The 21,701-nt window shown below is 56.2% G+C and overlaps 2 protein-coding genes across 5 annotated transcripts in view; one reads left to right on the forward strand and one right to left on the reverse strand.

Annotated features, from left to right (window-relative positions):
* On the forward strand, positions 1–11,731 carry RABEP2 (rabaptin, RAB GTPase binding effector protein 2). 3 transcript variants are annotated; one of them, XM_059896739.1, is made up of 14 exons: positions 1–636; positions 1,144–1,353; positions 3,398–3,555; positions 6,078–6,188; positions 6,276–6,623; positions 7,556–7,651; positions 7,737–7,835; positions 8,680–8,964; positions 9,782–9,959; positions 10,110–10,121; positions 10,214–10,269; positions 10,366–10,419; positions 10,511–10,627; positions 11,070–11,731. In XM_059896739.1, exons 1-14 carry the CDS (start codon positions 576–578, stop codon positions 11,169–11,171), a joined length of 1,887 nt encoding a protein of 628 aa, XP_059752722.1. In that variant the 5' UTR covers positions 1–575; the 3' UTR covers positions 11,172–11,731. The 3 variants fall into 3 exon arrangements, with proteins under 3 accessions (XP_059752722.1, XP_059752724.1, XP_059752725.1); XM_059896741.1 differs by having other exon boundaries at positions 4–636; positions 8,809–8,964; positions 10,490–10,627; XM_059896742.1 differs by having other exon boundaries at positions 6–636; positions 8,809–8,964.
* The window catches only part of ATP2A1 (ATPase sarcoplasmic/endoplasmic reticulum Ca2+ transporting 1), a 16,497-nt gene continuing 6,480 nt past the window's right edge, over positions 11,685–21,701 (reverse strand). Inside the window, exons 8-23 of one of the 2 annotated variants that reach the window (XM_059896731.1) lie at positions 21,284–21,581; positions 20,925–21,091; positions 18,010–18,098; positions 17,630–17,732; positions 17,250–17,381; positions 15,835–15,957; positions 15,491–15,709; positions 14,491–14,826; positions 14,073–14,293; positions 13,768–13,970; positions 13,490–13,575; positions 13,258–13,391; positions 13,028–13,145; positions 12,749–12,866; positions 12,418–12,462; positions 11,685–11,978 (exon numbers count right to left, since the gene is read on the reverse strand). In XM_059896731.1, coding sequence (XP_059752714.1) covers positions 12,458–12,462; positions 12,749–12,866; positions 13,028–13,145; positions 13,258–13,391; positions 13,490–13,575; positions 13,768–13,970; positions 14,073–14,293; positions 14,491–14,826; positions 15,491–15,709; positions 15,835–15,957; positions 17,250–17,381; positions 17,630–17,732; positions 18,010–18,098; positions 20,925–21,091; positions 21,284–21,581 — 2,352 coding nt within the window. In that variant the 3' untranslated portion in view covers positions 11,685–11,978; positions 12,418–12,457. The remainder of the gene's footprint in view (positions 11,979–12,417; positions 12,463–12,748; positions 12,867–13,027; positions 13,146–13,257; positions 13,392–13,489; positions 13,576–13,767; positions 13,971–14,072; positions 14,294–14,490; positions 14,827–15,490; positions 15,710–15,834; positions 15,958–17,249; positions 17,382–17,629; positions 17,733–18,009; positions 18,099–20,924; positions 21,092–21,283; positions 21,582–21,701) is intronic. The other variant, XM_059896732.1, reaches the window with a different exon arrangement.

Raw genomic sequence — 21,701 nt, forward strand, 5'->3', positions numbered from 1 at the left:
TTCTACGACTGACTACGCGGGGACCCAGGCGCCCAGAAAAGTGAAGTCGACCCAGCAGCCCTGTCCCGAGGGACGCTCCACGAAAGCGGAGGTGCAGGGAGGCCAGACCACAATTCGCTGTAACGTGAGCCAAGCTCTGGCGGAAGGGCAGCCAGTGACCGATCAAAGGGGTCAGCTCCGGGGCTTGGGAGAGACCGCGAGAGCTTCGCCCTCCTTAGGCTGAGGCAGTGGGCGTCCCGGAGGAGGTGTAATTTGAGCAAAGCTTCCAAGGTCACGCGGAGACGCCCAAAGGCCTTTGACGAAAGAACTACTTCGGGGTTTGAAGGGCAGGCGTCCTTCTCGAGCACCGCTGCCCAACAAAGAAGGCGGGGAGGGGCGGGACCTGCGGCCGCGGCCGGGAATCCACTCGGAAATCTTCGGCCGAGGCTCGGCCACCCCTCCCCAACTCCGGCCTCAGCCTCGAGCCCAGGGCCGATCCGGAAACAGCCGAGCGGATCCGGAAACAGCCGAGAGGACCCGGAAGCGGTGAGCGCCGTCACCAGGGAGTGCGGGAACCCGCCGTTTGAGCGGAGGCGATGGCGGCACCTGCGCGCCCGGCCGCGGGCGAGGATGGCCGGCGGCGGCAGCCGGAGGCCGGTATGTGAGGACGCGTCCATACACGCGAGGGGCGGCGAGGCCGGAGGCGGGGCCGAGCTCCGCGTCGGTGGGTGGGGGGTGGTGGGGGGAGCCTGGAGAAAGGGGCGGGACCACGCCGCCGGGGGGGGGGGGGGGTGGAAAGACGGAGGGGGCGTGGTCTAGCGATTCTAGGGAGAGGGCCAGTGCCAGGTTAGAGGTGGGGCCCAGTGTGGGAGGGGAGGAGCCAGGTGGACAAGGGGCGAGCCACTAGAAGGGAGGGGTCGTGTCAGAGGAAAGAGGGGATTGGGTGAACCGAGGGAGGAAGAGGCGGGGCTCTATGCAACACTAGGCAGAGCTAGGTGAGGAGGAGTCGGGGAAGGGGAGGGGCCAGGTGAGTGGGGCGGGGCTAGGTAAAGGTGCAGGGACCTTGGCTGCTGTACCAAGTTGCAGAAGTTGAGGATTTGATGCCCTGGGAATATTGGGAATCCGAGAGTGATGAGAAAAGAGGCTGATCCCTGTCCTTCACAGCGCTGGACCCCCAGTCCCCGGAGGGGGCAAAAGTTGAGGCCGAGTCAGCGGAGCTCGACCGGCTTCGGGCTGAGCTGGCAGGCGCCCTGGCAGAAATGGAAACCATGAAGGCTGTGGCCGAGGTGAGCGAGAGCACGAAGGCCGAGGCTGTGGCTGCAGTGCAGCGGCAATGCCAAGAGGAGGTGGCCTCGCTGCAGGCCATCCTGAAAGGTGAGGCAGGCACTCCTCCCAGACTCCCTCAGCCCCATAAGGGGGAGTGCATGACAAGAAAGGGGTCAGGGGGCATAACCTACACCTGTGGGGTAGGTTAGCAGGGCTGCCTAGCGCAGGGCAGACCCAGGGGCTCAGAGGGAGACGCGCCCTTTTCTGATTTGCATAGCGGCGCTGCCTGTGCTAGCAGCAGCTCTGTCAGTTCCAGCTAAGTTTAGCTCGGAGCTGCTACCTGTTCCCTGGCCCCATGTCATGTCATTTCTTGTCCCTCACTGATGACTGATCAACCCTGAAAGTGAGCAGCTTCTCAGTTCCCTGAGAACTCGTTTGAGCCTCTGGCCTTCAGACTTGGCCCTGGGCCTAGGCTCTGTAAGTCTCATCTGGTTTCCTTTCCTCCCCAAACACCCCTACATCTGCGCACAACCTCCCCGCCACCCCGCCCCACATGCACCGACTTCTCTCCCTCTCATCCTCTGTACTTGGGATGCATCCGCTCCCCTTGTCCCAGATCCCCCAGCTTCTTTTCCTCCATTCCCCTTCTCCTCTAGTCCAAGGCCAGAGTCTCTGCAATAGCTCCCAGTTGCATCCCACCCCTTTGCTTCCACTGCCACTGCTGTAGCAAAGCTCTCGTCAACTCCCCCGGACTGTTGTCCCAGCCTTCTTACAAGTCTCCCTCTATAATCTGTCCTTGACATTGACTTCCAGAGTAAACTTCCTACAATTCCCATCCCACCATGTCATTTCCCTTTCTAACAACTGCTCCTGGCTCCAGACTTCTCTGGGGCCATGGTTCCCCACATTTCAGGCATCCCTGTGCCATCTGTGCAACATGGTTGTCCTTGTATGACTTACCCTGTCATCTACTTAATATTGTTCTTTAAATAGATCCACTTTTAAAAAACCTATATACATTTATTTTAAAGGGAACTTCCTGTCCCTATAAGGAACTGTGTCCTAAATAATAATAATAGTAATAATAATAATAACTAACATTTATTGAGTGCCAGGCACTGAACTAAATGCTTTATGAGTATTTAATCTTCATAATAATCTCTATGAGTTACGCACTATTATCCATCTCCATTTTACAGAGGAAGCTCTGAGGCCCAGAGAGGTTAGATAACTTGCCTAAGGTCATACAGATAGAAAGGAGGTTTGAACTCAGGCAGTCTGGCAACAGAACCCTTACTTCTAATGTTAGTACGTGTTAAAATAAATAACTATGCAAATGAAAAATGACCATGTTCCGCCCAGCATCCCTTTACTTCCCACTGACATGTAGGATAAATCCCAAACTCCTTGGTGTGGCATTCAAGGCCTCAGCAGCCATTCACGGCCACCCTCTCCACCCTTCCCAGCATCTCCTCCTACATCTTCACTCCAGTTTTTCCAATGTGCCCACCATGCCCCAGCCACACCATCCACCTTCCCACCTGTGAGCCTTTGCTCCTGTTACTTAATGTGTCCTTTCCATCCTTCACCACTTGCTGGTGTCTCTCCTGGACAGGCAGGCAGAGCGAGGGGCTCTTTCCTCTGGGATCCGCAAGCCCAGGAGTGGTCCTTTCACGAGCTCTCCTCACACTGCTTCGTAACTATTTCCACGGCTGTCTTCCTCATTGGACTGTGGGCTCCTGGTGTCAGGGTTTGTGTTTGATTAATTTCTCTATTTCCAGAGCCCAGCTCAGAGTCTAGTCCAGAGTGAATATTTATGACCCTTATTAGATAATGATTGTTATTGGTATGTATTAATAGCAACAGATAGCCTATCTTTAGCATTTATTATGTACCAGGAAGAGGGCTGAACCCCTTCCAGATATCATGTCATTTGATCCTGTAACAAGCCAGTGGGATAATCCCTGGCCGAGGACATTATGCAGAGAGGCTAACTGATTGCCCAGGACCATCCCACCACAAAGTCCACTGTCATCACTGCTATGGTAAATTGGCTTGCAGAGAGCGGCAGTGATGGCGCGCCCCCCCGCTCGCCCCCAGGTAGGGCTGGCGCACTGACCCTCCCTCTCCTCTGCCCTTCCTGTCTCGCCAGACTCCATCAGCAGCTATGAAGCCCAGATTGCGTCTCTGAAGCAGGAGCGGCAGCAGCAGCAGCAGGACCGTGAGGAGAAGGAGCGGGAGCTGGGGCGCCTGAAGCAGCTGCTGTCCAGGGCTCACCCCCTGGATTCCTTGGAGAAGCAGATGGAAAAGGTTGGGGTTGGGACAGCCTACCCGCCCCCTCCTCCGGGATTTGGAAATATGTTGAAGCAGCCAAAGGTGACCGTGGGGCAGAGGGATTATCTGTGTCCCACTGCCACATCACTGGGAGCAGCGCACCCAGTAATAATTCTAGGTATAACATACACGAGACCTGTACTCAGCACGGTCCTGGCTTGCCACTTACTAGTGGGATGGCCAGGTGTGTTTACCTCCCAAATTAAGAAGAGTCATGTAGGGAATTCCCTGGCGGTCCAGTGGTTAGGACTTGTGCTTTCACTGCAGGGGCCCAGGTTCGATCCCTGGTCAGGGAACTAAAATCCTGCAAGCCACGTGGCGCAGCCAAAAAAAAGAAAAAAGTCATGTCATGTAGAGGGGAGGGAGCTAACATTTAAGGATACCTCTCATGCACTAGGCATTGCAATACTTGCTTGACAGACTCAAGTCTCCCCAGTCTTTCCCCTAAAAGAGGGGCCCATTAGATCCATTTGACAGATGAGTAAGGTGAGGCTCAGAGAAGTTTAGTAATTCTCCCCAGGTTATGCACATAAAAAGGAGCAGATCTGGGATTTTCAAATCTAGGCAGTCTGGTTCTAAAGCTTTGCCCTTAATCTCTGTGGTATATTGCCTCCATTATTCTTGTCATGAACAATTGTAGGAAGCACATACCACCAAACTCTTCATCTTTCAGAGCAAATTCACATCTTCCCTCATTGGATCCACACAGCTGCCCTGTGAGGTAGGTACTTACCTCACTTTATACGTGAGGAAACTGCGGCTCAGGCAGATGGAGTAAGTCGCCTGGTTAGAAGGACAAAGATCAAAACAGGAGCCCAAGAAAGGAAGGTTCCAACCCACCGTTTGCCAGCAGAGGGTTGCCAGCAGTAGCAACTTACTTGCATTCAGAGTGTTCCTCAGGGAGCGGTTACACAGGGTGGTGAAGGAGAGGGCTCCGCTGAATTAAGACTACCTGGTACGGCGGAAGGAGCCACAGGCCCAGAGTCGGGAAGTTCCAGTCCTGGCCTTGCGTCCATCTACTGCGTGGGCATCTGCAGAGCATGCAGGCTTACCCTCCCTGTTGCCACTGTGCACGTAAGAGATTTGGAGGGTCAAACTGAACTTGTCTGAGACGGGTTTTTGAGTGATTCAAGAGGTAGAAATGGCATGACTTGGAAGAGGATGGATGACTGGCAGATTTCTGCCTCAGACAGCTGGGTGGATAGCAGGGTCATTCTCGCCAACCTAGCGCTTATGGGAGGAGAAACGGCATCATGAGTTGGTTCAGATTTGGCTGTACTTGGACAGAGGAGCCTGTGCAACATCCAGGTGGAGGTGTCCAGAGGCTGTTGGCTGTGCAAGTTCAACAGGATCCCAAACCTGAAAAGACTGAAAAGAAGTGGCCAGAAATATGCCGGTGATGGGAATATGGGAAGACATATTGATTAGGACAAAGTTTGAAAACGCAAATCAACAGTGGCTTAAATAAGATAGAAGTCTGTTTTTCTTAGAACCAGATGTAGACATTCCAGGACTGATGTGGCAGCTCAACAAGTCAGTAGGAACCCAGGCTCCTCCTATGTTGCTGTTTTGCCATAGGTAGCCTACTGCCTCATGGTCCAAGATGACTGCTTGAGCACCAGCCATCACGTCCACATTTTAGCCAGCAAGAAGGAGGAGGAGGAGTAAAGAAAAACACACCCTCTCCCTTTGAGGAGTTGTCCTGGAAGTTGCACCTGACACATATGCCTACATCTCATAGCTGGAACTTAGTCATATGGCCATGCTTAGTTATAGGGAAGCTGAGACATGTAGATGGTATTCTAGAATTTAGGTCATGAGCCCAACTAAAAATGTGACGTTCTATGATAAAAGAAAAAAGGATACATGATGTTGGGGAAGAAAAGTATGTCACGCTACAAGTGGGCAACAGGAAGGTAGTTATGACTTTGGCTCTGTACCGTGTGACCTGGGGCAAGTCATGTAAGCTCTCAGAACCTCTGTGTTCCTCTCTCTAAAATGGGGGTGGGAACTTCCCTGGTGGCACAGTGGTTAAGAATCTGCCTGCCAATGCAGGGGACATGGGTTCGAGCCCTGGTCCTGGAGGATCCCACATGCTGCGGAGCAACGAAGCCCATGCGCCACAACTACTGAGCCTGCGCCCTAGAGCCCGCGAGCCACAGCTACTGAGCCCGCGTGCCACAACCGCTGAAGCCCGCGCGCCTAGAGCCCGTGCTCCACAGCAAGAGAAGCCACTGCGATAAGAAGCCTGTGCACTGCAATGAAGAGTAGCCCCCGCTCGCCGCAACGAGAGAAAGCCCACGCAGAGCAACGAAGACCCAACACAGCCAAAAATAAATAAATAAAATATTTAAAAATTAAATAAATAAAATGGGGGTGGATGGTGCCTTCTTGGGAGGATTAGAAGAGCTGACGTGCTTGGAGGGAAAGCTCTGAACAGTCCTGAGGGTCCTGCAGTCGGGAGGGGGGACAGTCACTGCCCAACCCCCCTTCCTCAGGCCCACGAGGACTCGGAGAAGCTGCGGGAGATCGTGTTGCCCATGGAGCAGGAGATTGAGGAGCTGAAGGCGAAATTGCTGAGGGCAGAGGAGCTGATCCAAGAGATCCAGGTGAGGGGGTGGCCAGGGGGCGCTGAGGGAAGAAGGGGCGCTGCAGGACCCTGGCCCCCCAGCCTCTTCCCTGCCCCCTCTCCCTAGAGACGTCCCCGGCATCCCCCTTCCCTGCACGGCTCCACGGAGTTGCTCCTGTCCCGGGACCCATCTCCCCCACTGGAGCCTCTCGAGGAGCTGAGTGGAGACGGGGGCGCGGCGGCCGAGGCCTTCGCCCACAACTGTGATGACAGCGCCTCCATCTCCTCCTTCTCCCTCGGCGGTGGGGCCAGCGGCGGCGCCTCTCTGCCCCGCAGCCGCCATGGCCTGAGCCCCGAGCAGGAGGAGACAGCCTCTCTGGTGTCCACGGGCACCCTGGTCCCTGAGGGCATCTACCTGCCCCCTCCCGGTTACCAGCTTGTCCCAGACAACCAGTGGGAGCAGCTGCAGGTGGAGGTGAGTGGAGTGGGCGGAGTGGGCTGCCGACGTGCACCCATCCGTCTCTTGCTTCAAGTACTTACTGAGCACCTACTATGTCCAGGCCCTGAGCTAGAGCTGGGGATCCTACAGTAAAGAAGAAAACTCCCACCCTCTTGGAGCTTCCTCTAGTGAGGGAGCCAGGCCCAAACATGCACATGGGCACATGAGGAAGACAGTGTCACAGGGTGAGACACCCAGAACAAGACTTAATAGGGTCGTGGGGTAGAGACTGGCAATGCAGGAGACCATCCTGGCTGGAAAAAGAGGTGCTTTTTGAAGATCGGGGACCAAAGGAACTGCAGGTTCCAAGGCCCAGGGGACGGACAGACCACAGTGTGTCTGAGGAACAGGAAGGCCACAGAGGAGGGGAAGAGATATGAGGTCAGAAAGGCAGGCAGGGGTCACAGGAGGTCGGCCTTGGCCTTGGGGCCAGCCATGCAGTTTGCATCTTAGAGGAGAAGCTGCAGGAAGCCTCTGTGGCGTGTCAGGCAGGGAGAAGCCTTCTCTGCTCTAGGCTTTTAACAGGTCACTGAGGCCTTTGGGTAGGAATGGACTGCAGTTGGGGGAGGGGGCAACGGGAGAAGCAGGGTGGTGACCTGTTGGGAGGGCAATGCTTGACATAGTTTAGAGAAAGGTAGTGACTGAGACCAGGAGATGGCAGCAGAAGTGGAGAGAAATGGGTGGATTTGGAATCTACTTTGGAGGCCGCCGGGCAGGGCCGGCTGGTGGGTTGGAGCTGGGGAGTGGAGGACTTAGAAGAGTCAGCATCCATTCCTGGGCTTTTGGCTTGAACGACTGGGTGGATGATGGCACTGCCCACTGAGGTGCAGGGGGCAAGGCGTGAGAGGTCTGGTGAGGAGGGAAGGCCTCCCCTTGGCGGTCGAGGCTGAGGCCGGCGTCTGTGGCAGGGGCGGCAGCTGCAGAAGGACCTGGAGAGCATCAGCCGGGAGCGGGACGAGCTGCAAGAGGGCCTGAGACGGAGCAACGAGGACTGCGCCAAGCAGGTGGGTTCAGCCTCTGCTCTGCAGGGCCTCTGCTCCCTGCCTCCTCCTGGCCCGGCCTCACCCTCGCCCCCCCTTCCACCCACAGATGCAGGTGCTCCTGGCCCAGGTCCAGAACTCAGAGCAGCTGCTGCGGACCCTGCAGGGGACCGTGAGCCAGGCCCAGGAGCGGGTTCAGCTACAGATGGTGAGGGCTGGGGGCCGGGACGGGAGCGAGAGGAGTGGTGTGGGAATTGGTTGAGGGGGGCACGTGGAAGGTTGAGGCACCTGTCCTGCCTCGCCCCCTGCCCCTCCCGCCCCACCAGCCGTTCTGGCTTTGCCCTGGAGTTGGTGCCAGGTGGGTAAAAGGGTTTCAAGGGCACCTGGTACTGATTCAGAAGAACCCACCACGCACTCACTCTGTGGTCTTGAGCTAATCCCACAAGCCCAGAGCCTCAGCCTTGATGCCTTGAAATTGAGATAATGCGTCCTAGCTTGCAGAGTTGTGAGAATGAAAAGCAGGGCTTGCAAAATCAGATACTTCCTGAGACCAGACAGGAGAGGCAGATGATTGAACGGGGCCACGTGTGAGGCAGGAAGGAGCAGCAGGGCAAACCAAGAGACCCTGTAAAGGGAGCTAATGCCCCTTGACTTGCTGCCCGTGGCACGTAGGAGTGCAGGCTTGATGCTGCCTGGTTTTCTCATCTATCAGGAGAAGCCAGAGATCTGGATGTTTGTGTGTAGTCTCCCAGTTTTTAATGTTGCACTTGTTTAAGGTTTAAAAACACCCATATGGACCAAATAAAACACCCGATGTGGCCTGTGGCTGCCGCTGTGTGACCTCCAAGTCATCGAGGAGGGTGTAGAAAGAGCTTGAGGGAGTTCCCTGGCGGTCCAGTGGTTAAGACTCTGCGCTTCCACTGCAGGGGGGCCAGGTTCGATCCCTGGTCAGGGAACTAAGATCCCGTGAGCCACGTGGTGTGGCCAAAAAAAAAAAAAAAAGAGCTTGGGAGGCAAAGATGCTTACTAAAGGGTGTTTCTTTCTTTCTCAGCCTAGAAGGAGGGCGTGGGCTTCCTGGCTCTCCTTCCTGAACACTGGGAGGAGTGTTCAGGCTTTGGCCTCACGGGAGATTGGAGACCCCCTGTCCCCTCATCGCCTCGTCCTAACTGTCCATCCCCAGGCAGAGCTGGCCACCTCGCACAAGTGCCTGAGCCACGAGGTAAAGCGACTGACTGAGGAAAACCAAGGGCTCCGGGCTGAGCAGCCGCCGTCTTCAGCCCCCCGGGGCCTGGAGCAGGATGAGGGCCAGGAGGAGTCGCTGCCCAGCTCGCTGCTGGTAAGGGCGGGGACAGGCCCTTCCTCTCCACGCACAGCAAAGCATTGGCCTGGGGCCACGGGAATCGGGGATGGACCCAGGCTGCTGTGTATTAGCTGCGTCACCATGGCCAACTCACTCAACTTTTCTAAGGCTCAGTTTCCTCCTCTGCCAAATGGGACCACACCCCGTCCCAGCATCAGCACGGAGAGAAAATGAGTTAACAGAATGCTTGACGCAAAGGAAGCAGTAATTTGGCTTGTTATTTTTAAGTGATGTGAGATCCACAAAATTGAATTCATCATAATCTTTGGTTCATAACAAGCTGTCATCATTGATCTGTGCGTGGCCTCTGCTGATTGAATTTATTAAAAATATGAACATCAGCCGGAACCCTTGCCCACCTTGAGAACTATAACTGACATCGCCTTACATGCGCCCCGCCCCGTGTTCCTTGGCTCTGTTTCTGCCGTCCTGAGCTTTATCATTCCCTTGCCCTTCTTTGGGATTGTTTTTATTACATATACACGTCTGCCTAAACCGTGGAGTGCTAACTTTAGTTGTTTTTAGTTATAAAAACTCAGAATCTTGCTCTGGGTAGTCTCTTGGAGCTTTCACTCAGCACCGCTCCTGAGGGTCCTCCACCCCGGGTTGTGCTGCGGGAAAATGTTCACTGCCGTCCCAGGGTATTTGTCCAGTCTCCCCACGATGGGTGTTCGGGTTGTTTCCTCTGTTATGTTTTCTTCCTTCTTTCCTTCCTTTCCCCTCCCCACAATCCCCTTCTAGCCGCTGGCCCCCAGCTGGCCCCGCACCCAGCCCGTGACTTGCATCCTTCCAGGAGCTGCGGCAGCTCGTGCGCCGCACGCAGCAGGAGGCGCGGGCCCACCAGCAGGCCCAGGAGCACGAGGCCGAGCGGCTGCGGATTGAGATTGTGACCCTGCGGGAGGCACTGGAGGAAGAGACGGCGGCGAGGGCCAGCCTGGAGGGGCAGCTGAGGGTGCAGCGGGAGGAGACAGGTGAGGGAGGAGGCGGCGAGCCACCCCACCTTCTCTCCCCGGGAGGCTGAGTCCCCACCCCCTCGGGGCCTGCCTGGGCACCAGGAGGGGAGAGAGGACGCAGTGCGAGAATGATGAGCCTTGACCTCTCTTTCTTTCCTTTCCGCACAGAGGTGTTAGAGGGTGAGTATGGGCTGGAGCCTGTGCCGGACCGGGCGGGGCGGGGAAGGAGAGAGGGTGTGGGCCTGACGTCTTGGCCCTGCCTGACTTCCCAGCCTCCCTGTGCAGCCTGAGGATGGAGATGGAGCGGGTCCAGCAGGAGCAGAGCAAGGTGAGGCAGGACCTGGGCCAGGCCGGGATGGCGGAGGAGGGTGGCAGCGTGGAGAAGACCCTCACCAGCCCCTGCTGCCCTTTATGTCTCCCTTAGGCCAGGCAGCAGGAAGTCCTGAGGCAGCCACCGGGCTCGGGCCGCACAGAAGAGGTGAGGATCGGGGCGATATTGAAGGGGTTACCCTGTCCAGACATCCTGTTTCTTCAGCCCAGGGCCCCAGCTCTATGTCCTGTGCCCCCAGGCCCAGCTCACAGACCTCCTCTCGGAACAGAGGGCAAAGATGCTGCGGCTGCAGGCTGAGCTGGAGACCAGTGAGCAAGTGCAGAGGGATTTCGTACGACTGTCCCAGGCCTTGCAGGTACGGCGTGTCCCCTCCCCACCAGACTGGCATGACTCCAGGTGACTTGTCCTCCGTCTTGCAAGGATAGTCTCCCAGTTAGAAGAGGCCTCTCCCTCCCTCTGGGGCTGGCATGGTCCTTTCCTCTGAGCTAGTGCTCAAAAAACGTTGAAGATCTTGTGCTTCCATCTTTGTCAGTGGTGCGAAGCCCGTGGCCCAGGGCCTGGCACGCCGACGTGCCCCATGCTCATCATGTCACTTCCACCTGCCCCTGCCCACCCTTCCTCAGGCTGCTCTCTTAGGATCCATTTCTTCCCTTGAACCCATTTTCACTGGGGGTTGGGGGAGGTGAGGCCCCTGGGTACACTGGTCCCGTGCTCTTGCCCCTCAGGGGGCTGGCCGATGGGGTGGAGGTTGCATTTTCCCACCGAGGGCCCTCTGCCTCCCTCGCCGGCCCCCACAGGTGCGCCTGGAACGGATCCGCCAGGCAGAGAGTCTGGAGCAAGTGCGCAGCATCATGGACGAGGCGCCCCTCAGGGACGTCAGGGACATCAAGGACACCTGAGGGGCCAGCACCGCCCACCCTGGGGGGAGACCGTCTTTCTCCACTCCTGAACCGTGAGGCCGAGGCTTTGGGGGTCTCAGGATGGAGTCTTCACCCTCTCCAAGCCTGGGGTTGAGGTGACGGGGCCACCACTGCCCTGTCCCTCCAGCGCCTCCTCCCAGGGGTGGCGGGGCCTTCTGCTTCCAAAGATGACCCCTGGGTGAGGGTCCCAACCCCCTCTGGAAACCAGAGGGGCAGGCTCAGCCCTGTGGCTTTCTGGCTGCTATGCTGCCTCCTGGGCTCCAAGCCTCCCGCCCCCGGCCCCCACCCAGCCTAACAGCCATGCCTGTTACCTCCATCCCCTTCCCGAGGCACAGCCGAGGTGTGAGTGGTGGCTGGGAGCCCTGGGTCGTGTCCCCGGGTCCCTCCACACACACGCCCTGGGACAGGTGGCTGCTTCCTGGACTGCATGACACTAAGATGCTTGTCCCCAGGGGCCCGAACCAGGCCCCAAGGTGTGCACGGAGACAAGGCCAGATTTTTCTGTCATTTATTTTCAATAAATAAGCAGCTCAGCTCAATCGGTCGCCTTGTCCCTGCAAGCCCCACGGGGTCAGGGAGGGGAGGTTTTACAAGGGCAAAAGTGGGGGGGGGCGGTTGCTGAGGGGGAGGAGACGTGAAGGGGACATTATGTTTATAAACAAGAATGTTGGGCTGGGGGGCACGTGGTGGAGGCCTGTGCCACAGCTCTGGCTGAAGACGCGTCACTATCAGGGTGGGGAAGGGAGGGCAAAAGGACTGGTTACTTCCTTCTTTCATCTTCTGGATCTGGAAGGAGAAGGGGAAGGATGAGACTGGTGGCGGGGCGGCACAGGAGAGAAGTCCCTCCCAGCTCCCTACCTGTCCCTGTCCCCCAGCACACTCACCTGGAGGCCCCCCGCCACCCCCACTCACCTGTGTCCCCAGCCCCCCCCCCCGCCCCCAGCCACTGCAGCCCCAGCGGCAGACGGCTCAGCGGCCAGCCAGCGCGACGCAGCGCAGCCCAGCAGACAGTGGTGCCCGGGGGCGGGCAGTGCCGGCCCCGCAGAGTAAGGGCAGCAGCCCAGCCCCACTTGGAAGCGCGGCAGTGGCGGCGGCGGCAGTGGCTCCAGCGGCAGTGGCTCCAGGTGGAGCTGCGAGGGCACGTGACCCCGGCGCCGCCTGAAGGGGAGAGGGGTGGGCAGGGGGGGCACAGCAGCTAGGGCACGGGCAAGAAGGGGGGTGATACCTGTGACACGGCTCAGAGAGATGGAGGAGGGGGAAATGAGTTATCCTACGGCCAGAGAGGACAGAGAGACAGCCATTATCGAGGGAGGGAGGTGGGCGCAGGGGACCAAGAGGGCTGAGGAGGCTTTGGGGCGCCAAGGAGACTGTGTCTGCCCCGGGCTCGGAGGAGCGGGCAAAGGGGGGGCAGGGGCTGGGTGCGCCCCTCGGCGGAGGACACGGGGCCTGCTGGGGCCCCGGGAACTCACCCACCTGACAAGGAAGCGGGGCAGGCGCCTTCGCGGCCTAGAGGGAGGGCCCAGGGGCTGACAGGGCTGGGGGCGGTGCGCTCTTACCCTCCAGGTAGTTCCGAGCAATGAACTTGAGGAGTTCATCAAGCCCAATGACTGGTAACGAGATCTTGAAGACCATGAGCCAGTGGGCCACGTCCAGGGCCTGCAGCTTGAAGATCACCTGGGAGGAGGTGGGAAGGGCAGTGAGAAGGAGCCGAGGAGCTGCCACTGCGCCAGCCTGACCCCGCCCTCCTCCCTCTGCAGGGGTCGTGGTCGCGGACCCCTGCAGAGGCCCCCTGTGGGGGGGGGGGGCAGGCGGCCCCTGGCCAGAGGAAGGCTTACCGGCAGAGGGTCCACGTAGAGGATGAGGAAGTGGAGGGACATGGAGAGGCAGATGGAGCCCAGCAGCCAGATGTTCGCCCAGGGCGGCATCCGCAGGAGGGACTGGTTCTCAGACAGGCTGCAAGGGGGCGGGCCGGCGGAGCCAGGGGTGGAGGCACAAGGGGAGAGAAGCGGTGAGCAGGGGAGGGTGGCCTGCAGATGGCCGTGGGGGGAGGGTGCGCGGACCCCACCTGTTGAGAGCATTGCACATCTCGATGGTAACCAGCACGGACAAGGCCATGGTCATGGGCTCGGGGGCCTCGAAGACCTCACAATCCACACCCTCAAAGTCAGCGTTGTGCTCCGTACACTTCAGGAAGTGAGTCTGCAGGAGGAGAGGGGAGAAGCTGGGGTCCTGAGGAAGCCTCCACGCCACCCTCCTGCTCCCCTCGCCTCCTCCCACCTCCCTCCGTGCTGCCCTACCAGCTGGCTGTAGGTGATGTGAGGCCCGTCCTCAGCGTACAGGAACCACCAGACTGCTGCTCCCACCGTGGCTGCACCCACGTAGGCTGTGGTGGAGAGAAGATGGGAGTTGGGGGCCCAGGGCTGGGGAGACGGGAGGAGTTGAGAGGGCCTCCTGGCCATGAACAGCCGCTGGAGGAAGAGGGCCCACCGCAGTGGCTGCTGTGGGGAAGCTGGTGTCCCAGAGAGGGGATCAGCCCTGAGGGTCGGCAAGGAGTGTGGGGTCTCATCCTGCTCACCCCCAATTGCCATGTAGCGGAAGAAGAGCCAGCCACTGATGAGTGGCTCCTTGGGGTTCCGGGGGGGCCGGTCCATGATGTCCAGGTCTGGGGGGTTGAAGCCCAGGGCTGTGGCCGGGAGCCCGTCTGTCACCAGGTTCACCCACAGCAGCTGCACGGGGATCAGGGCCTCAGGCAGCCCCAGGGCAGCTGTCAGGAAGATGCTGCCAGAAGGAGGAGGTCACACGTCTGTCTTGCCTCCCAGGCCTGTGGTCACCCCCCCACCAGTCCCGAGTTCCTCCTGGATGCCCTTCCTGGCTGCTCACCAGACCACCTCTCCCACATTGGAGGAGATGAGGTAGCGGATGAACTGCTTCATGTTGTTGTAGATGGCGCGGCCCTCCTCCACGGCAGCCACGATGGTGGAGAAGTTGTCGTCGGCCAGTACCATCTCGGAGGCCGTCTTGGCCACGGCGGTGCCGGATCCCATGGCAATGCCGATCTCCGCCTTCTTCAGGGCAGGGGCGTCATTGACGCCATCACCTGTCTGCGGGGAGGGAAAGAAGGTGGGCGCCGGCCCCCTCCTCGTACCCTCCTTGAGACTCTTCCATCGGGGCCCGAATCCCTCACCTCCGTGCATCTCGCCAGGGCCCCCGCTCAGCCCCGTCCTCCCTCGGTCCCCAGCTCCCCAAGACGGTCATCTCAGTAGACACTAAGCAGACCGCCCCACGCCAGTCTTCTCACCATCGCTGTGATCTCATCGAAGGACTGCAGACACTCCACGATCTTCGACTTGTGGGAGGGCTCCACGCGGGCAAAGCAGCAGGCGCGTCTGCAGGCCTCCCGCTGCACGGCCAGGGGCAGGTCATCAAACTCCCGGCCAGTGTAGGCTCGGTCGGCCACATCCTCGTTCTCCTCGAAGATGCCAATTCGTCGGCAGATGGCAATGGCTGTGCCCTTGTTGTCCCCAGTGATCATGATCACTCGGATGCCAGCATCACGGCACAGGAGGATAGAGCCTGTGACCTCCTTGCGGGGCGGGTCCAGCATGCCCACCACACCAACGAATGTCAGGTCCGTCTGGGGAGACAGAGAAGAGAGCGACAGGGTCAAGGAGGAAGCTTGGGGGGAGCTGAGGGGAGAGCTGTCCCTGGGTCTGGTGTTTAAACCTCAGTGGGGCCTCGAAGCTCAGGGGTGGGAAATGTTCACATGTGTGCCTGCAGGCCTGGCGGTGCCAGGCCCATTGTAGGTGGCAGATCGTGTCTTTCATAGAAAGAACTCGAACTGGAAGTGAGGGAGGTGGTTTCTGCTTTCAGCAGGGCTGCTCACGTGGTCTACAACTTTGAGCAAATCTGTGTTACCTGCCAGGCCACACTGTTCCCTCTATAAAATGGAGTGGGGCTTTGGTGCTATTCAGAGAGCAGGTCCACTACAAGATAAAGAGCTAATGCCAGAATGCAGGTTGATGCACGTCCTTAGAAAACCTCACTGTGGAAACACGTCAGCTAAACCCGAGTGTACTTAGTGACCTGGCTGGCTTCTGTTCTGGAGCAAGCACCTCACCTCATCTCAGATGGGTCCACGGACCACACACCAAGTAGCCCTGGACTGGATGATTCCTAAGGTTCTTTCAAACTCTAACGTCCTGTGATTCTAGGCCCCGTGATGAAGTAGGAAATGACAAGGGTGGCAGAGGGGGTGAGGCAGGTGACTCTGGGACAACGGGAGGCTTCCGTCTGCTCACCTCGTACTCCATGAACCTGGAAGAGTCATCCAGGACCATCTCCTCTCGCTTTGGGGGGGTGTCCCGGGTGGCCAGGGCCAGGCAGCGCAGGGTGTCCCGGCCACCGCTCCACTCCTTGATTACCGACAGAATCGTCTCCTTCACCGGCCCTGTCATGGGCACCCGAGTGGTGCCGACTCGCAGGTAGTTACAGCGTTCGACGATCCCCTCCGGGGCACCCTAGGAGAACAGAACGGTATTCAGAGACTACTGTTCCTTCCAATGCACGGTGAGCGGGGCAGGGAGAAGAGAGGAGGGTTCAGGACTGGGAAGAAGGGGGGCTGAGGCGCACTCGGATCCCTGACCTTGACAAACATTTTGTTGCCCACAGCAGCCCGGGATTTCATTGGAGAGCAATAGACAGACATGGACTTTCTGTCCCGGGAGAACTCCAGGGTGAATTCCTTCTTCATTAGCTGGCGGATCACCTGGGAGAGAGGAGACAGGGAGGGAGAGGCCAGATATGAGACCGGTGGAGAAAGAGTGATGATGCTATGCTAGAAGGGAAGAGTCCCAGACCCCTTAAAACATAGTCAAAAAGGATCTGGAGGTCAGAGCAGACCCCAAGCTGAGTCTGAGATAAAGCTAAGTCTGCTGCCTACAGCAGAAATGGAGAGAATTCCAAGGCTAGTGCTGCCAGTGTCTTACTATGTTCAGGTTAAAGCACAATAGAAACAGGATGGCGTAGTGTGGCACTGTCTGATAGAACCTTCCGTGATGATGGGAATGTTAAATAATCTGGATGGTCCAATACGGTGCAATCGAACAACGGCTACTGAGCCCGGGGAATGTGGTTAGTGCAACTGAAGAACTGAGTTTTTACTTTTATGTAATAATTTAAATGTAGACAACCACATGTGTGCGTCTACAGACGTATGTTGCTAGACAATGGAGAGCTGGTACCTGGCACGTAGTACTAAGCACTCCATAAAAGTGAATGTGCCAAATGCATTCTAGATGTTTCTCCACAAAACAAAAATAAAAACAATAAATAAAATTAAAAATAATTTGATGTTTTTATTATCATTTGTAAATTTTTAAAATGAATCCTTTATTGATAAATACTTAGGTTGTTTTCATTATTTTTGTCATATTAAATAAAGCAGCAGTGAGCATCTTGCCTCTATGAAAAAAAAAAAGGAATGAGCTGTGTGGGGAATATAATATAATACCCCAGAGGAATTCAATATAGACATTCAGTAAATATTAATAGCAAGAACTTGGAGTGATTGTCACAGAATTGGGCTTGTTCACCTGGACACGGGGAAGCAGAGGCATATGAGGCAGTCATATTTCCCAAATCCTAAATCAGGTCTTGTGATCTGATAAAAACAAGTGTGTTTCTAGAGACAGTGGGTAATAGTTGAAATTGGGGCTGTCCCAGGATGGGTCACTTGTGGTTTCTGTGTCCAGCTCTGTCCCTTTCAACTAGGGACACGACAGGAAAAGTGATCTTAAATTCTTCCAGGGAGGCTGCAACCAGGCACCAGGAAGAGCAGTGTAAGTGTAGGTGCAGTAGGTCCTTCCCCAAGTCAGCCTTGCCAAGGAAAGCTGTGGAGAGGCTCTCTGCCTGTGCCGGCTGGGTCCCAGCATGGGGCACAAGGCCCTGACCAGCCTGACCCGGGTGGGGATGGGGGGCCCTCTCTCCTGAGGTTCCTTAGGTCCTGGCCTGTACAGTGTGGGCTGGAGAAGGACCGTGGGAGGGAGTGCCTAGACTCACCAAGTTGCAGGCGTTGGCCCTCTCCACCTTTGAGAGGTTTCTCAGTTCAGTGTTGAATACATTCATCTTCTCCACCAGGGTGGTGAGTGCCGTCTCGGTGGCCTCGCCCACCTTCTCATAAACACCTTTGGCCTGAGGGGGCAGAGGAGGAAGAGGAAGTAGGTGCCCTGGGCTCCCAGCCCCGTGCTCCCATCTATCATGCCCACCTTCCACCTAGAACGGGAAGGGAGCAAGCCACTCTCTTCCCCTTACACCCAGGAGAGGGCTTGGTACAAGGGACCCCCTTCCCCTGAGCCCTTCCTTGCGGCCTGTCGAGGAGGCCTGGACTCTGAGCCAGCTGGAGGGGGAAGGAGGGGCGGCTTCAGGAATGGAGAGGTTACCTCATTGAAGTCCAAGGAGGAGTCATTGCAGAGGGCACAAATGGTGGCTAGCTCCACCAGCCCATCATACTCCCCTGTCCGGACTGGCTTATCATTCTTCAAGCTGGCGGCCGGGTGGGGAGGAAGGAAGGGAAAGAGACAGGTAGAGAAGATAGGGAATGAGATGCAGAGAGAGCACGGGGAATGCAGCAAGGAGATGGCAACCAACTTGGAGATCAGGTGGGAGAGAGAATAAGGTTGGGGAAGGAACAAGAGAGAAACAGGAAGACAAAACTAGAGGGAGGCCCCAGGGAGAGAGGATATGTGTGTGTGTGTGTGTGTGTGTGTGTGTGGTGGGGAGGGGCACGAGTAACTGGGAAGACGACTTTGGGGGAACTTACACCTCTCCTTCTGGAGCATAAGTGGAGCCAGTGATAGAGAACTTGTTCAGAAGGCAGATGTCCCCTTCCACCTTGTCGATGATGAACATCTGCAGAGGAGAAGGGCATGCACACAGATGTTTAACTCTCCCCATCCCCGAAGGCAGTCTGCACCGAAGGGGCCCGTGCCCCGAGTGTCCCTCTACCCGGCCATCTGCACGGACTTACCCAACTTCCCACCATCATCCTCTGATTCGTCCTTCCCTTTTCCTCCCTTTTCCTCCCCTCTCCCACCACTCCCTTGCAAATCATTCTCTATGTTCTGTGTTCATGGCCTTAAAACAAAAGGCCATGCTGGAGGTTCTTACAGATCAATTAGTAAAATAAGACGTGCATCACAAGGTGTGGTGGCCACCAGTCTACCTGTCAGTACATGGCCCATCTACAGCTCCAGCCTCTTGTGGCCAGATCTTCCAGTTTTGCAGGAAGAACTAGAAATTCAGGTTATTTTCCTATGACATCCCTTGACTTTTCAAATGTGGGCAATTAATTCATCTTTATGAAACATGACAGAAGACCAGTGGTCTGGCTTTGAAGCCTGTGCTTCGGAGGGATGTAGATCACACAGAGCAGAGGGGAGCAGCCCACTCTGAGCCAGAGCACGCGTGGAAGGGATGGGGCTTAAGATGTGCTCCAGGATAAAATGGTTCTGTGGCCAGGTAAGTTTGGGAAACTCGTTTAAACTGAGTGAAATCCACCCTCTCTATGGTCAGCCTTCTCTGAGGCCTTCAAATGCCAACAGGCATGTGGTACAGCCTTTCTCGGCCTGGTCTGACCACACAACCCTTGATTCTTAGGACACCAATTTCTATTTCACAAACATGCTATTCCAGAGAACTCTGTTTAGGTCAGGGGTTCTTTGCCTGGGGTCCATGGATGACACCTTGGACCAAGGGGGTCTGTGAACTTTGATGGCGAAACAAAAATTACATCTTTTATTTTCTCTCTGACATTTAGCATTTCCATCCAATTATGAATGGGGGCAATGGACCACATTAATATTAGCAAAACCTGTGACTTGGCCACCAATATAATCACAAATACTCTCTTGTCACGTTGTATTGTTGCAGGGCTCTCAAAATAGCATTTATGCTCATCACCGCTTCAGCGTTATGGCAATTATAAGACCCACTGCTGGACTTGCTACTTAATACATTAATAAAGAAGCATACGCTTTACCAAATCACAAATCTGTGTGTGTGTTTTTTTAACATCTTTATTGGAGTATAATTGCTTTACAATGTTGTGTTAGTTTCTGCTGTATAACAAAGTGAATCAGCTATACGTACAAATCTGTTTTTAAAATATTTTGATTGCTGTATTTCAATCATTGGTTTCCTCTGTAATCCAATGTATTTTTTTAATAGAGACACTCAATTTATTTATTTTTTAAATGCATAGGTTTTTTTTAAAATTTATTTATTTTATTATCTATTTTTATTTTTTTTGGCTGCGTTGGGTCTTCATTGCTGCGCTTGGGCTTTTCTCTAGTTGCGGAGAGCGGGGGCTACTCTTCGTTGTGGTGCGCGGGTTTCTCATTGCGGCAGCTTCTCTTGTTGAGGGGCACGGGCTCTAGGCACGTGGGCTTCAGTAGTTGTGGCACGTGTGCTCAGTAGTTGTGGCTCGTGGGCTCTAGAGTGCAGGCTCAGTAGTTGTGGCGCACTGGCTTAGCTGCTCAGCAGCACGTGGGATCTTCCCGGACCAGGGCTTGAACCCATGTCCCCTGCACTGGCAGGCGGATTCTTAACCACCATGCCACCAGGGAAGCCCAGTCCAATGTATTTTATTTCATTTATGTTTTTGGCCGCGCTGTGTGGCTAGCAGGATCTTAGTTCCCTGACCAGGGATCGAACCCGGGCCCACAGCAGTGAAAGCACCAAGTCCTAACCACTGGACCACCAAGGAATTACCAATCCGATGTATTTTAGAAACAGAATCCTGTGTGTTTTATTTTATACATTGAAAATATTAAATGTAGAGATCCAGACTGCCAAAGACTCCAAGGCGGGACTTCCCTGGTGGCGCAGTGGTTGAGAATCCGCCTGCCAACGCAGGGGACATGGATTCCCGCCCTGGTCCGGGAAGATCCCACATGCCGCAGAGCAACTAAGCCCGTGCGCCACAACTACTGAGCCTGCGCTCTAGAGCCCACGAGCCACAACTACTGAGCCTGCGTGCCACAACTACTGAAGCCCGTGCGCCTAGAGCCCGTGCTCCGCAACAAGAAAAGCCACTGCAATGAGAAGCCCATGCACCGCAATGAAGAGTAGCCCCTGCTCTCCGCAACTAGAGAAAGCCCACGCGCAGCAATGAAGACTCAATGCAACCAAAAATAAATAAACAAATAAATAAATGTATATATATAAAAAAAAGAGTCCAAGGCACGGAAAAGATCAAGGGCCCTGGTTCAGGAAATGCTGTTCAGGATTTGTGTGGCTGGGCTTCCCGGGCCCTGTCATGGATGACCACTATGGAGGGTAGTCTGGTGCACAGGCAGGCACTCTAGGGCCAGACAGACTTGGGTTTGAAACTCAATTCTGCTCCTTATTAACTGTGCACTGAATCTCCTAGAGCCTCAGTTTCCTCCTCGGGAAAACTGGGTAAACAAGACCTTCCCCTGAAGGGCTGCTGTGGGGGATTAGAGATAACACAGGGCAGCATCTAGCACACGGATGGAGGCTGCAGGGGGCTGCCTGCCTGGGGCCAGGGGGGCTTCTCTGCTCCCTCTCGTAGCTGGCAGGATGGCACTCTCTGTGCCATCTAAGCATTTCTTTCTCAGGCCAAAATGAAAAGCTACCCATGATGAAGGGGTAACCACAACTTTGGAGGGCTCATTTCACCTCCCATCTAAGTGGGAGTTGCCACCCTTCCCTGACCTTGCAGACAGACATCTGGTTCGTGGTGAGGGTGCCTGTCTTGTCGGAACAGATGACAGAGGTGCAGCCCAGCGTCTCCACGGAGGGCAAGCTCCTCACAATTGCGTTCTTCTTTGCCATCCGGCGGGTGCCCAGGGCCAGGCAGGTGGTGATGACTGCAGGAAGGCCTGTGGCGAGGAAGGAGAGGGGGTGAGGGAACGATACCGGGGGAGGGAGGGAGACCTAGTGGGGTAGGCTGAAGAGTGGCTCCCAAAGATATCGGGTCCCAATCCCTGGAACTCGTAAATGTTACCTTATTTGGATAAAGGATCTCTGCAGATGAGATTAGCAAATGGGAGGAAAAAGAGAGGTTGCCCTACCTTCTGGGATTGCAGCCACAGCCAGGGCCACGGCAATCTTAAAGTAGTAGACGGCACCACGGATCCAGGAGCCCCCATGGATGGGATCGTTGAAGTGGCCAATGTTGATGAGCCACACGGCCACGCAGATGAGGGAGATGACCTTGGAGAGCTGCTTCCCAAACTCATCCAGCTTCTGCTGCAGAGGGGTCCTGTCCTGCTCTGTGGCGGCCATTTGGTCACGGATCTTCCCAATCTCAGTGTTCACACCAGTAGAGGCCACGATGCCTATGGCCTTACCGGCTGCAATGTTGGTGCCCTTGGAGGGGGAAGAAGAGGCAGGGAGTCAGGTGACGTCCCTCGTGCCGCATCCCCCCAGCTGTGGGTCTCATCTCTTCCCACACCGCCATGTCTCGCCCAGACCAGGGCCCCCGGCTTG

The sequence above is a fragment of the Balaenoptera ricei genome, chromosome 15, assembly GCF_028023285.1.
Source record: "Balaenoptera ricei isolate mBalRic1 chromosome 15, mBalRic1.hap2, whole genome shotgun sequence".
Classification (NCBI taxonomy): Eukaryota; Metazoa; Chordata; class Mammalia; order Artiodactyla; family Balaenopteridae; genus Balaenoptera; species Balaenoptera ricei.

What these genes read in the sequence shown, in the direction of transcription:
- RABEP2 (XM_059896739.1), top strand. Translation starts at nt 576, where the DNA reads ATGGCGGCACCTGCGCGCCCGGCCGCGGGCGAGGATGGCCGGCGGCGG. An exon ending in GGGAGCAGCTGCAGGTGGAG is followed by an intron (nt 6,624 to 7,555) that starts GTGAGTGGAGTG and finishes CGTCTGTGGCAG; the next exon opens with GGGCGGCAGCTGCAGAAGGA. An exon ending in AGCGGGTTCAGCTACAGATG is followed by an intron (nt 7,836 to 8,679) that starts GTGAGGGCTGGG and finishes TTTCTTTCTCAG; the next exon opens with CCTAGAAGGAGGGCGTGGGC.